We start from the raw sequence: 15,380 nt of genomic DNA on the forward strand, positions 1-15,380 counted from the left end.
CAAATTCATCTTTTCTTATGCTTAATCCGTTATCAGGTGTAATATCAAAATTGCCTGCGGCTGAGTTGTTACAGTTTTAGAGTCTGGAAGCACAAGTTGTTGCTCTTTTAACAAAGGCCTTGCTCAGGCCGTGACAGGACATGAGAGATCACATGACAAAAATGAAAGCTGGAGATGGGGAAGCGCTTGTGTCTTGTAACAGCTCTCACGATAACTCACTCATTGCATGAAGCATCAATCGCTTCAACCTGGGAACTGATTACCTCAGGAGGCCCCGTCCCCTTAGTGTGAGCCACCCTCCCCAGTGAGACACACACACCATGCTTCTAACACATGAACCTTTGGGAAGATGCACTTAACCTATATCTAAACCGTAGTAGCCTTCCAGGCATAGTTGCAGGTCAGGTGGTAAATGCTGACCTAAACTTCAGGCACACGTGTGAAGTTGGTGTCACAACTGCAGTTTGTGGCTTTGTAGTCACAAGGTCCCCAAATATGAGGAAATGATCTGGGAATCTGGATACCTTCCCCCACAGAGACATGGCTACCTTATATTCTGGAAGACAAACTTAAATGTTTTTGTCTAGGTGTTCCTTTCTCCCACGTCAGGAGTCATAGTTCTCTCTGGTCCAACTGAATCAGAACAACCATACGTTGCCTGCCAGGGTGGGAGATTTAAGCTAGTCACTGAGGTGGGACAGGACTGGGACAGATCTAAAACGTAGAAAAACTCTTAACTGGCCAGGCTTTCTCCCTTCATTGAGCCTCAGCCCATAGAGTTTACTACTTCTCCATGTCCCAGTTCACTCCGGGATTTGGCTGTCCTTATAACTTACCTTCTATTGCATCTCCTGTCCACTGGCTCTGGCCAGTCTCTTACCATTCCTCTGTGCTCCAGATGGACTATTGCTTTCTCTTTCACACACACCTTTACCACCTCCGTGATCCTCAACTTTATCTTCTTCCCCCTTTTCCCATCTTACTCATTTCCAGAGGGGGTGGAAGTAAACAGGAACCCTATCTGCCACACTAAATTCGCATCCCCGAATTGCTTTGATAGCCCCAAGATGAGGCTGGAAAAGCCTCATAGTTACCCAGGAAGAAATGACAATCCCATGACTTTAGGGGCTCTCAGTTTCTTGGGGAAGACAAAGGCGGACAGATGAAATCATACACAGGCTATAATGGAAGGGAGGGTGAGCAGCAGTGGGTCACAGGAGAGGTCCTTGAGTGGAATGGAAGAGCAAGGGACAGTTCACATGGCAGGCAACACTGCGGTTGCAGCCAAGAACAGCACGGAAGGGAAATGGCTCAGACTCATGGCCCGTTTGGAAGGCATGAAGGAGACTTAGCTCAAAGTGTTATTTTGATTGACTGCTCTCTCTTGGCTGCTATAAAAGAGCATTGATTTTTCTATGTGTGACCTGCTGTCAGATGAGCTAACCCATCAGAAAGGACACCTGACTGTCCAGGATAACCAGCAGAGTGGCAAGTGTGTCTTTGTCCTCCCACCCTGCTTTCCTATAAACTAGAGATTAACATGAAGGTCACATGTGTGTAAATTCCCCCTCCCCCCACCTCCCACTCCAGGTTCCATTTCTTCTTAACAGGAAAATAGAATCACACGCCTTCCTCTGGAGAAAATGGGACACAGATGTGCAGGGATGTAACATACTTTGCTTTCTTTAATGCTTCACAAGTCTTGAAGAAAAGTTCTCATTTTAAGCCAAGTCTATTACAGGTCAGTTCCATGACCCGCTTAAGCATCCTGGGAGGCTTTGCATTCTGCCCCTAAAAAGATGCACTCAGTCCTCTCTGCCCAGGACCACAGGTGTGAGCTTCTGTCTGCTCTGTCTGCTCTGTGGAAGCTTCCTCAGTATCTCTTGGCACAGGCTATGTCCCTGCTGCTGAGCCTGGACTCACTGTGGTCCCTGGACCCTGGACCCTCTGCTCATCCTTATCCTTCTTCGCCATGGTGTTTTGAAGAATCTTTGGAATTTGTGACTCTCTTCGAGACCCACTGAAGCTGAGGGAGGGGTGTTTTCTGAAGTGCACTGCCTACACATATTACCCTACAATTCTGCTCTGCTGGTCACACTGGCGTGGGAGAGTGTGAGATGCCTTTCTCACAGAATTCCACGAGAACAGCAAAACAGGAGTCTATCAGCTCTACAGCTTCCAGACTTAGCTGTGACCCATCTGTCCTAGTTAGGTGTCTTGTCTCTGTGTTATAAACACTATGAGCAGAAGCAGCTTGGGAAGGACAGGGTTTACTTGGCTTGTAGATTACAGACCATCATCAAGGGAAGGCAAGGCAGGAACTCAGAGCAGGAGCTGGGAGGCAGGAACTGAAGCAGAGGCCACAGAGGAACACTGCTTCCCAACTTGCTTCTCCTGAGTTGCCCAGGCTGCTTTCTTATAAATCTCAGGATCCTCTAACCCTGGAGTGGTACTACCCACAGTAAGCTGGGCCCTAAACTGATCATTAGTCAAGAAAATGCCCTACAGGGTTGCCTACAGGCCAGTTTGATGGAGGTAGTAGTTTGGTTGATATTTCTTCTTCCCACATATACCTGTGTCTGTAACAACTTGACACAAGCCAACCAGCACACCAACCAGCTCTATCACCAACATGGCTCCTGGCTGAAAGGTACCAGAGCATCAGGAGCCATCTTTACGTCGTGGCTCATGTGGTACTCTGTGAACCACAAGCCCTGCCCAGCTCTTCTCTGCTCCTGTTGCCCAGTGCACTGCCGCTCAGAAAGGGCCTTTCCTCTCTCTTTCTGTGTCCTCCTCTTCCTGCTACTCTCTGGACTTTAGGAAAATCCTGTGCTCTGAGTCCTTAGATGCTAGCTAGCTTGGGTTGTCCATCAATAAGCCTGGCTCTTTGCAGCAAGAGCACTCGCCTTCACTCACGCTTACATTGAAAGGAGTTTCAGGAGTCATTTCTGGAGCCAGAAGCTGACTGCTGCTCCCTCATTCTCAGTTGGTTCCTTCCGTCCTCCAGACCATGCAACATCAGAGTCCAGGGTGGAGGGGTCAAGGCATCCAAGTTATCCCGGGATAGAAGATACATTTGAGAGCTTCCCGTTTCCAGGAGAGAAGGTTACACTGTTTGGAGCATCCAGTAGCACAATGAGCACATCTTTCAGGCTTCACTTTTAAAGCTAAAATGATGAGCTATTAAACATCTGTAGCCACCAAAGTAAGCAGCTTACTGTGATAGATAGCATAGACCTGCTGCTTACAGATGTCAGTCACTCTAGGAGAGCAGATGAGATCTGGCAGCCTGGAAAAATCAGTTCTATCTTCACCCTCACACCAGTTTCTCTGTATCTGTCTCTCTCTGAGTCTGTCTGTCTGTCTGTCTGTCTGTCTATCTATCTTTCTCTGTTTCTCTGTCTCTGTATGTCTCTGTCTCTGTGTGTCTCTCTCTCTATCTCTGTTTCTCTCTGTCTCTATGTCTATGTCTATGTCTCTGTCTCTCTTTCTCTGTCTCTCTCTCTCTCTCCCAGAGGATTGAGGATTTCTATGTTAAGTACCTTAATATGCCCTCATGACTCCCCCCACCCCCACCCTGAGCTGAAAGAATGCTTTATGGCACTACCAAGTATCTGGTTCCATGCTTAGCATTAAGAGGACTAAATCAAACTAAATGAGATAGTGTGGAACTTACCACCAACCCTAAAAGGCTTATGAAAGCAAAAGCATCCCCTTTGTTCATCCTTCTTGTTTATGCTCTATCTCTCCCATCCTCCTGAAGAACCCTTCTCCCATCATTCTGCCCATGGTGGCTCTCTCTCTCTCTCTCTCTCTCTCTCTCTCTCTCTCTCTCTCTTTCTCTCTCTCTCTCTCTCTCTCTCTCTCTCTCTCTCTCTCTCTCTCTCTCCCTCTCTCTCTCAGCTGACTCTTTTAAACAAGCTCATCTCCATGCTTTAAAGGGGACTTTTCTCATCGATGCCCAGTCATGCTGCCTCTGGTGTGATAGGCTGTCCCCTTTTATGGCTTCTTGCTTCCTGGTCCAGTCATGCCTCAACATACCTATCTTAGTTCTGTCTTAGGAATCCACACAAATAACTGTTAGGGGTGTTACCCAGCAAGCACCTAAAAACTAAGCACAAAAGAAGCAAAAACATATGGATGAGAACAAAAGATGTAAAAATAGCATGTACAGATGCTGAAATTTTTATCAAGTGAAGAAACTGAAACATTTTTTTAAAAAGAAAACTGTGGCAAGTAACATAACAGATTGTTGAAGAACCAATTACTACAAAAGCTTACAAGTTCAATGGTGACCCACTAAGACATAATAACCCTAAATACGAGCACACCAAGAACAGAATCATAAAGCATATGACGTGACAGCAGAGTTAGGAGAAAATTATCAAATTCACAATTGTGAGTGAACATGAACTCTCTGCCTTCACTGCTACCAGGCAGAACACAAGATGGAGAGGCATTCAGGGAGGAGATAGAACTGTTGTTCTTCTGTATCTAACTGAACTCAAAAGCCAATATGGGTAAATTCATTTTTCTCAAGCACAATTGGAAAATTCAATGACTCATACCCTGAACTAAGAAGCATAGCTCAAGACTTAAAATGATTGAAATCATATAATATATGATCTTTGTTCCTTGTGGGTCAAGCTGATAGTAAAAGAGACAACACAAAAATGCTAAAACGCTAGAAAAAAATTTAAATATGTGGAACTGTGTGAAAATGAAATCATAGCCAATCAAAATGTTGGATGCATTTAAAACACTGGAAAGGAGGGAAAATATACCACTAAATACTTATATATGCATGGGAATAAAAGGCTCAAAGAGTAAAAAGCACCTGCATAAGTGAGGAAAGCATAAAACTTAACTAGGTTTCTTGTGGCATCCTTGCCAATATAGCACACCCCAGTTGTGTAATAGTTTGAATCTGAAATATTTCCCATAGGCTTGTGATTTTAATGTTTGCTGCCCAGCTTGGTAGCACTATTTTGGGAGGATATGGAAACCTTGGGAAATAGAGAAAATAGGAAACTGAAGATAGGTCCTTGAAGCTTCCTTGTGCACCGTGATGTGAAAGCCTACCTGCCTGCGCCTGTCACCATTAACTAAACCATTCTACCATGAATTCCCAGATATGTTACACTAAAACCCTTGAAACCTTAAATCACAGTGAATCCTTTCTCCTTTAAGCTAACAGTGTTAGGTTTAGTCACAGTGAGTAGCCATGAAACAAGCAATAAAAAAAAAAAAATGGTACCAGGAGTAGGGTTGTTTTCATAAACTTGATTATGTGTTTCTTGGACCCTTTGGGACTTGGTTTAGGGAAGAAATTGTCCATGAATACTTTAAGCAGACCTTCATGAGTAATTCTTATGGTGGTCAAAACACCAAATGCCCGTGGAAAAGTGTATAGTAATGACTATCTTTTTACGATTTCAGATGCCAAAGCTTTGAGTGATTTTTGTTAGTGAATTAGTAAGTGCCTAAATACATGTATTTTATAGACAAAATTTTAGGAATATTATAAAAATAATCAATAAAATCTTACTGATTTGTCAGCCAAAGGCGTCCTCGCTTACTTGAACTTTGATTCACTCTCATCATAAATGAACTCCCCAAAAAGAGCTTTTAAAGAAACATTACAGATTAGATAATGTTCATTTCAGAAACTATTTTATTATAACAACAACCTCATTTTTTTGTTTACTATCACAAGAAAATGTTAGTGAAAATGAAATATATTAAAATATACATGTATATTCATTAAAATCCTTAGTCGTAAGATGAACTGAATTTGATGGGTACTGTGTGCAAGTTGTTTAGGATAAAAATGTCTAAACTGTGTTTTTACAATACTTTTTAAAACAATTTTGAGATTATAACCTCTATAAGAGAAGATGCACCTAATCTTACTGCAACTTGATATGCCAAGGCTGGTTGATATCCATGGGAGGCCTCCCTTTTCTGAGGAGAAGGGGAGGAGGGGCACATGGGGTTGGAGAGGAGACATGAAAGGGAAGGACTGGGAAGGATGGAGGGGAAGTTGTGATCAAGATGTAAAGTAAATAAATAACTTAAGTAAAAATATTTTTTTAATTTTTAAAAGGAAATTTCAGATGTAGACAAGAACTTGGTGGGGGTGGAAATGGATTATACCAGTGTTTGTTCTTGTTACATTTTGGCAAAGACACTCTAGATTTTATTCATGTCCCAAAAATTTGAGTGAGGACAAATTCAAAAGTAATGGACTAATTAAGTTGGTAAAAAAAAAAAAGTTTGAAATTAGGATAATATTCAGCTTACTGCTGAATGATTTTATCTAGGTTTATGGTGAAAATTAGGAGCAAAAAAGCAGAACAGAATGCAGTGGAGGTAATGAAAGTTAGCCAGAAAAAGAACTTGTCTGAAGTTCAAGAAAGGGGTACCATAATTTAAAAGACTGTAACCATTAAAGAGTAGTCAAATACTTCAGTAGGAAGAATGCCTTGAAGTCATTTCAGGATTTATCATGACCTAATGAATCACAGGCTCCTGGGTGTAAAACTACAAACTCATTGAAAGATCTTATTTTTATGTAAGTGTCTGTGCACCTGCTCACACGGAGCCTCTAAGCAAGTGTTTCCCTGGGTTGAGCTACCCAGGCTCTCACAGACTACTGCAGCCATGGTCCATGAAGGCCAGGGGGCCCGACTCTTGCTTAAGCAGGCAGCAGAACTGGATGTGATCTCCATGACGAGATGCAGAATGCAAGTTGCAGGTTCATATAGACTTCCACCAAGATTCCAGGGAACTCCTGTGAAGCCGGTCAGTGTGCAGAGGGTGAGATTCCATGAAGGAAGCTCCTAACAGGTTAATGTATAAAACATTGCAAGTGAAGTGTAATCCAGGCATGTGGAATATCTGTGAGCTTGGAACTCATATCATGCTACCACATACCCCCAGTATCAGACATGAATCTATTTATTTTTTTCTGTTTCCACTAATAGGTTTCAGTCTGGCTTTAGTCACAATGTTCCTTTGCATATCCATTCTTCCATTTTGGAATGGGAATATTTACTTTGTCCCACTGTATATTAAAAGAATGTGATTTTCTTTTTATTTGTACAGGGGCTCATAGCTAAGAGTTTGCCTTGAATCTCAGTAGAGACTCTGGGCTTAGACTTTTGACCAGGACTAGACCAGTTAAGGCTATGGAGACTGTTGCTGATAGATTAAATGTATTCTGCATTATAAGATTATCATAAGCCTTTAGGTAAAAATAGTTTATACATTGGTGGTTTGACTCTAAAATGTTTCACACGGGCTCATATTTTGAGTATTCACTCCTTGGTTTTGATGGAGTTATCTTGAGAAGTCAGAACTTTGGGAGGCAGAACCCAACTGGAGGAAGAAGATCACTGGGTAGGGGAGACAGGGTGCTATCTCTGCTTGTTTCCTGTCTAGCTCTATGTCTTGGTCTACTATGATGTGAGTAGTAACCACCACACACTCTCACCATCATGAACTGAGCAGTTCTGCCATGTCTTCCTCACCATGATAGTCTGAAATGATGAGGCAAATACACCCTTCCTCCTCTAAGTTATCTTATATCAGTTAGTTTGATTACAGAGTTAGAAAAGTAGCCAGCAGAAGTTGCAAGATTAAAATCACCACACAAGCTGCGCTGTGGTGGCACACGCCTATAATCCCAGCACTTGGAAGGCAGAGGCAGGCAGATTTCTGAGTTCAAGGCCAGCCAGGTCTACAGAGTGAGTTCCAGGACAGCCCAGGCTAAACAGAGAAACCCTGTCTCAAAAAACAAAAAACAACAAAAAATCACCACACAAATACAAATATATGTACATTATATATACCAAAAAACAAATGTGAAAAACAAACTTTAAAACATCATACCATTTAAAGTTGATTGAAGAAATGAACTATTTAGATTAAATCTAAGAAAATATGTATAATTTATATCTGGAATTATAATTGGACAATGAATAAATCAAAGGAGAAAGAAATGGAGTATTACCATTTTAGTAGATGAGAAAACACTAAGGTTCAGTGTATGATTTTGAATCAGGCTAATGATAGACTGAGTGGATAGGAATGTACATGAAGAAAAATTATCCACAAAAGAACACAGAGAGATTTTAATAAACTCCAGAGAGGGTAAGATGTGAGGCCTCCCTACTTCCAGTAAGAAAGCTGAAAGAAACAGAAATAAAGAGGCACAGATAATTTCCACAGAGATAATACCTAAGAAATTTTCAGATCTGATGAAAGACACTAATGCACATAATTAAAGACATTCCAAGGCAATGCAAATAAAAGAAACTCATATAGATAAAGGTAAAATATGAAGCAATAAGAATACAGATTGCTTCCCCTGGACTGACAGTCTTACTTATACAGTACCTCTCAACAGCAACAATACAGGACAGGAGAACAATAATTATCTTGAAGAAAGACGATATTTCAACCCATTTATTTTATACCCACTGAAAATATCTTTCAAGGTTATAATTTAGAATGAAGTCACCAACTTAAGGAAATCCCAATAGGTATATTCTGTCTGATAGATGGTGTGGTGGTTTGAATACGCTTGGCCCATAGGGAATGGTACTATTAGGAGGTGTGGCCTTGTTGGAGGAAGTATGTCACTGTGAGAGTGGCCTTTGAGACCCTCCTCCTAGCTGCCTGGGAGACAGTCTTCTCCTATTTACCTTCAAAATAAGATGTAGAACTCTCAGCTCCTCCAGCGCCATGCCTGCCTGGATGCTGCCATGTTTCCTGCCATGATGATAATGGACTGAACCTCTGAACTGTAAGCAAGCCCCTATTAAATGTTGTTCCAAATAAGAGTTGCCTTGGTCATGGTGTCTGTTCACAGCGATAAAACCCTAACTAAGACAGAGTCTTCCAAGACAGATAGATTGGTGTGTAGGAAGAAAGTACAAAGACAACAGGAACTGTGGACATAAGTTTAAATGATCACTGACTACATTAAACAAGACAATAAGGTCTAACAGGAAGGAGAAATGCATTTTAAAGCAGCCACAACAATAACCTGTAAGTTAGGAGATGCTAAACTGAGCAGCAGAGCCCTGGAGCCATATTAGGAGCAAGGTGGTAATGAATTTTGTTTCTTTGGGTTGTAAAACTATGCAAATAGTTTCTACTGTAAGAGACAGAGAGAAAGAAATAATAAAAATCTAAATAGTCAAGAAAAGAATAAAAGAAGCATAGAATGTGTGCAAGAAAAATAAAACACAAAGTAACATGATACCTTTTAAATGCAAATGCATCACAATAAGTAAGTCAATTTAATTCTCCAGTTTTAAGTAAAAAATGGTGAAGCTTGCCTGAAAATATCATAATGGGCTATAAACAAAGGCTTGCCTTTTTAAAAAGTGTAGATATGTTGAAAATTGAAAGGTGGAAAAATTGCAAAGCGTAGTGATAACATACTTTTAATCCCTGTACTAAGGAGGCAGAGGCAGAGGCTGATGGATTTCTGTGAGTTTGAAGCCAGCCTTGTCACATAGAGAGTTCTAGGATAACCAGGCTACATACAGAGACCCTGTGTTCAAAAAAGAAAAATGTAGACAAATGCATATGCTACGTTGATATTATTATCAGACAGACTAAATTCTAACACAATCTTACTAGCAACAAAAAGCCTCATATAAAGACATACATTATAAATGTATAGTCACCCAGTCACATATATTAAAATACGTCAAGTGGGAGGCTACTCAGGGTGGAGCTGCACCCTTTTAGAGAAGGGGAGGAGAAGGGAGGGAAGGACTGGTGAGGGAGCAGACAGGGGGCAGCAGTCAGGATGTTAAGTGAATGAATACATAAATGCGAAAAAAATAAAATACATCAAGTGAAAGTTTAAAAAAGGAAAAGAAAAAGAAAAATAGAAAAATCCATAATATTAGTGGGACATTTTCTAGCTTTTTGTGACTAATACCATTGCCTGACACAAATCTAATAATAACAAATTTAACCAAAGCCATCACCCACCTTGTCTGAATGGACACACCAAGCATCTACAGAATGAACAGACACACTTCTTAAGCACACATGCAGGGTTCCTCAACCCTGCTCATGGACCAGCGTAGAACAAACCTAAAGGAAGACTGCACATTTCAAGAGACTTGATCTATTTATACGGTGTCCTCTGACTATGGTGGGACTAAGATAGACATTAATACCAAGAATATAGAGCCCCTAAAATCATGATATGTGTGGAGACTAAGAGAAATGTTCCTGAATAACTATTCAAGCAGGCATCACAGTGGAGGTTAGAAAAGGCTTTGGACTGGGAGACCACGAAAGCGCAGATATCAAAAATGTGTGGGGAACAAGGAAAGATGTGGAATTTCAAAGTCTGAATTGTGTGTTTTAGGAAATAAGACAAACCTCAAGTTAATTAGCTGGGCAGATACCATGAGAAGTTAGCAAATGAACAGCAGGAGAGTAGATGGGCAGAGTACATAAAAAGAAGAAAAGAAGTTGGTGAGACAGAAAACAAACATTTAGCAGAGAAAAATCAATATACCATGAGTCGACTCTTTGGAAAGACTAACAAAATAACAAGCCTTGCAGTCCGGTGCAAGGAAAGGGTCAGGGGCCCAGGGTGAGCAATTTAAAGGCCCCACACTGCAGAACTGTGTGCCAGTAAATTGATAACTTTAAATGAAATGGAGAAATTTCTGGGAAAAAAATGTGAGTTATCAAAAATCATAATGAAGAAATGAAAAATCTGAATCATCTTCTAGCCGCTGAGGAGATTAAATCCGCAGTACAAATTTTCTATGCAAATTACACTCCTGACTCATAAGATTTGGCTATCAAGGTACAGCCTAAGGGCAGAGTTTTCTAAGTGAACACGACCCCCCCCCCCCAAGCAGAGAGAGAAAGGAGAGAGGAGGAAGCAGAAAGGGAGAAAAGGAAGAGGGGAAGAAGAGAGGGAGCAAGGGTTTCACCAGTGAGGTCAATCCTTCAAGCAAGCCTTTTAGAATACAGAGGAGGAGGGCATAGCCTTGACAGAGAAACCCGATCAGAAGAACCGTAGACCTGTCTCCATTCTAAAAATAACCAGCAACCAGAACCCATCAATACACAGGAAGATAAGACAAAGCCAGCATGGTGCCACACATCTTAATCCCAGCACTCAGAAGCCAGAGGCAGGTGAGTATCTGTGAGTTCCAGGCCAGTCTGATCCACATAGTATCAGGCCAGCCCAATATACATAGTAAGTTCCAGGCTAGTCAAAGCTACAGAGTGAGACCCTATCTACAGGGAATTATATAAATAAACAAATACTGAAATACACAAATAAATTGCACTTTATTTGGGACTAGAGAAATAGATGGATGGTTTTAAAGCACCAAATGTTCCTGCAGAACACACAGGTTTCATTCCCAGTACCCACAACCACCTGTGACTCTAGCTCCCATGGGCTCTAACGCCCCCTTATGGCTTCCACAGGCTCTTGCACACACAGACCCTCACATTCTCCCAGGTTCTCATACACGTACAGACACACACACACACACACACACACACATTATTAAATAATAATAATTAAAAATAAATAATCTTAAAATAATAATAAGATATCTTGCCTTACCCGCGATTGCTTCCGGAATGCAGCATTAGTTTACGATTAGAAAATTAATCAGTGTTCTTCCCCAATGGTAACTGACCAGAGGAGAAAAACTACACAATAGTTGGGGAAGAGTTCACAGTACACTCACTCTGCTGGCTAGTTTTATGTCAACTTGACAGAAACGCTAAAAGAATCTGAGACTTTAAGAAAGTCTCAATTAAGAAAATGTCTCCATAAGACCAGGCTGTAGGCAAGCCTGTAGGGTGTTTTCTTAATTGATGATTGACAGGGGAGGGGCCAGCCCATGGTGAGTGTTTCCATCCATGGGCTGGTTGTCCTGAGTGCTATGAGAAAGGAGGCTGAGCCAGCCTTGAGGAGCAAGCCAGTAAGCAACACTCACTCCTCCACGGCCTCTGCTTCAGCTCCTGCCTCCAGTTTCCTTGTCCTGCTTGAGTTCTTGCCCTGACTTCCTTCAGTCGTGGACTGTCACCTGGAAGTGTAAGTTGAAGTAAACCTTTTCCTCTCCAAGTTGCTTTGGTCATGGTGTTTCATCACAGTGATAGAAACCGTAAGACTGTGACGAAACCTCTTAAGGCAGAAGTCACAGGAATGTCTCCTCAGTAGCATGTTGTTGGGGTGCACAGGCTCAGTCAGTTACCCTTGGTTCAAAGGTAAACCTTGAACAGTTTGTTCTCATCATATAAATCCCAAGTAGGCTCCCAAGCTCCACTGCTAAGCAGCTCAGCCTGCACCCTTCCAATCAGCCCCTCTGTCAGGCTTCTCTTTCATTGGCTGCACATCACTCCAGAGTCACGGTGTGCCCACAGTCAGGGCACATCCCATCACCACCAACCCAGCCTCCTTCCAAACTCCCTCTCTCCTAGTTTGCTCTCCATTGCTGTGATAAAGACCATGACCAAAAGCAACTTGAAGGAAAGGGTTTATTTGTCTTAGGGGTTATTTAAGTCCATCACTGAGGGAAGCCAAGGCAGAAACCTCGAGGCAAGAACTGAAACAGAGACTATGGAGGAACGCTGCTTCCTGGCTTGTTTTTACTCAGCCTGTTTTCTTATACCACTCGGCACCGCCCACGGGGAGTAGCACTGCCCACAGTGGGCTGGGCCTTCCCATATCAAATATTCAATCAAGAAAATGCCCCCTCAGACAAGCCCTCAGTCAGATCTGATGGTGTCAATTCCACAGTTGAAATTCCCTCTTCCCAGATGACTCTAGTTTGTGTCAAGTCGACAAAAACTACCAGCACACCCTCCAGTTGTTTTCTAGTCTCAGCATTCTCTTTCTGGGACACAGCTACCACAAATACAGTGTCTTCAGAAAGGCACCTCATGATGGCCATCAAACACATCCTGATGCCAGTTGCCTTGTGGTTTGCTGTCTGAGCTCCACCCTTACAGCTCCCCTCTCGATAAAGCTAATGGGGGACACTGGAGGGGTGGCCCAGGGTCACTGAGGTAGCACCCTGGCCCTTTCTTGCAAGCTCTTGACCCATCAGGAAGACCCTCCAGGGTCTGCTCACACTCAGGATAGAGGGGTAAACTGAGCAGCTGCCTGCACTGTGCTGCCAGGTGACAAGTGTCTATCCTTCTCCCTAGGAATGTACCAGGTGATTGAGGGCATCATCTCACCTGTCAATGACAGCTATGGGAAGAAGGACCTGGTGGCTTCCCATCACCGAGTGGCCATGGCCCGGCTGGCCCTGCAGACATCTGACTGGATTCGGGTGGACCCCTGGGAGAGCGAGCAGGCACAGTGGATGGAAACGGTGAAGGTGCTGAGGTAACAGAGTCGTGTTGTTCACCTGCAGCGTGAAAGGATGGGACAGTGCTGAGGTGGCCCCAGCCAAGAGCAGAGAAATGCCTCAGCTGGCAGCGATTGAGACCCACAGAGTCAGACAGATCCCTAGGCAAGAATAAGGGAGAACCTTCTGCCATTTGGAAGAGTCTTGTGTCTGAGGACTGCAGCACCAGGCCCTTTGTCACCCATTTAGCAGCTCTGTGACTTTGAACAGGTAACTTAACCTCTCTGAGACCTCTTCATCACTTGCAAAATGAAGACAATATAATTGAATGAAGTTTTTTTTTTAAACACCTTTCCTGGTGCAAGACTAACAAATCGCCTCCTGTAACTGGGGCCTTAAATTTTCCGACATTGACAAGTTTGAAAACTGAACCTATGTAATAAGCTGCCTTTTCAGCTTGTTCGCCAGACACAGACTTTAATGTAAAAGGAAAGGAGTTCTTTTAAGAGCGGAAGTCATTACTCTAAGTTACCTTTTGTCTTTTGAATTCATAATAACGTTCAACGTAGTCCGCACAGCTGTTTGAAAGCCCTGGTCCAGCCCTGCACATTACAACAGCTGTCCTTGTTGTCAGAGGGGAGTAAGGCTGGTCTGCTTCATCACTGGTGACAGGCTGCTCTGTGAGAAGGCACTGCAATACTGTGACCTATGCAATCATACAGGTTCTGCACCTTCTGTTAGGGAAGAGACTGCAGTGAGCATTCAGCCACCTCAGAACCTGCTGCCAAATCGATAGGATAAATGTTTAGTAACCGTGCAGATACATGTTCTCTTCTTTTTAACTACCCACCGGCATAAGCCAGATCTCTTACTCTGAAGACATGCACCTAACACGTCCTTTTAAAACAAGCCTTTCTCACCACTCGCTCCTCTAGGCTAATCGAGAGGAGCAGAAGCAAGGCAGCAGATTATCCAGCAAACCATTTAGCTTTAATAAGTACTCAGGAATTAGGGCTTTCTCCCCATCCCCATGAGAGCCACAGTTGCCTGGAGTGTGCGTGAAGCCAGATTTAGCTGAATGGCTTTATGTAACAAGTGAGTCAGCCTCCCGGAGCCTCAGCTCCTCACCCAATAAAGTAAGAAGATCTGCACCTCCTTAGCAGGGCAGGGTGTGGTTTTGATAAGATGGTGCAGACAAATGAGCTGCTGGATAGTAGATAGTAATGTCACCTGCCTTCCCCACGTCTGTAATGCTGGCTGTGGTCTGTCCTCAAAACCAGAACGCCATTTATGGACACATAGGTGATGGTATAGTAATTTCATGGTACTTCCATTATAGAATGCAGGTGTAAGCAGAGATACCATGAAACGCACTCTTTCTCTTTTCCACTGTGTCCTTCAGTCAAATGCTTCTAGACACTGGACACACAGCAGACCTCCTAGGTTCACAACCTAGGTCCCTCCCCAGAGGCTATGATCCCATTGGTTCAGGTGAGGAGGGGAGAGATCCATTATTTCCGTTGCTCCTGGTGACTCCAATATGCATCTAGGCTTGAGCCCCACAGCTTCAGTAACTGAACAAGAGAATCAGGATTCTGGTCAGTGCTGGTGGTATTCACTTAAAGAGCAGTTGACACTGGTCACGAGCTTGGCTGCCAAAATCACTTACAAGATTTTCTTTAAGGCTCTCTCAAAACGCAAGGCCTTCAGATTTTCTGGCATGGACCCTAACCACGGGCATCTATTTAAAGGTTCCAGATTATTTCTCTTGTGCTGGTGTGGTTGAGACTTACCAACAGAGTCTACAGTTTCTTTTAATGGATAGCTGATTAAGGTTTTTTTTCCCCCAAAGGTTGAAAATGAGGCTAAAATTATAAGTCAGGTGGTTTCAGGATCATGGTAAAAATCTTCCCCATCATCTTCTGTATTTAATTCCTCTTGACGGTGGTCACAGTGGATCCTACAACAAACATGACAAAGATCCGCCGTGATACCAGTTCCCTGAGGGACTCACGG

General features: G+C 42.8%; 1 protein-coding gene across 7 annotated transcripts in view; it reads left to right on the forward strand.

The window, feature by feature from the left end:
* Nmnat3 (nicotinamide nucleotide adenylyltransferase 3) overlaps positions 1-15,380 on the forward strand; it is a 111,485-nt gene that overhangs the window by 85,442 nt on the left and 10,663 nt on the right. For 6 of the 7 annotated variants that reach the window (XM_076917971.1, XM_076917967.1, XM_076917968.1 and 3 more), the window contains one exon: positions 13,219-13,402. In XM_076917971.1, coding sequence (XP_076774086.1) covers positions 13,221-13,402 — 182 coding nt within the window. In that variant the 5' untranslated portion in view covers positions 13,219-13,220. Of the gene's footprint in view, positions 1-13,218; positions 13,407-15,380 lie in introns of those variants that run through there. The other variant, XM_076917972.1, reaches the window with a different exon arrangement.

The sequence above is a fragment of the Arvicanthis niloticus genome, chromosome 21, assembly GCF_011762505.2.
Source record: "Arvicanthis niloticus isolate mArvNil1 chromosome 21, mArvNil1.pat.X, whole genome shotgun sequence".
Taxonomy (NCBI): domain Eukaryota; kingdom Metazoa; phylum Chordata; class Mammalia; order Rodentia; family Muridae; genus Arvicanthis; species Arvicanthis niloticus.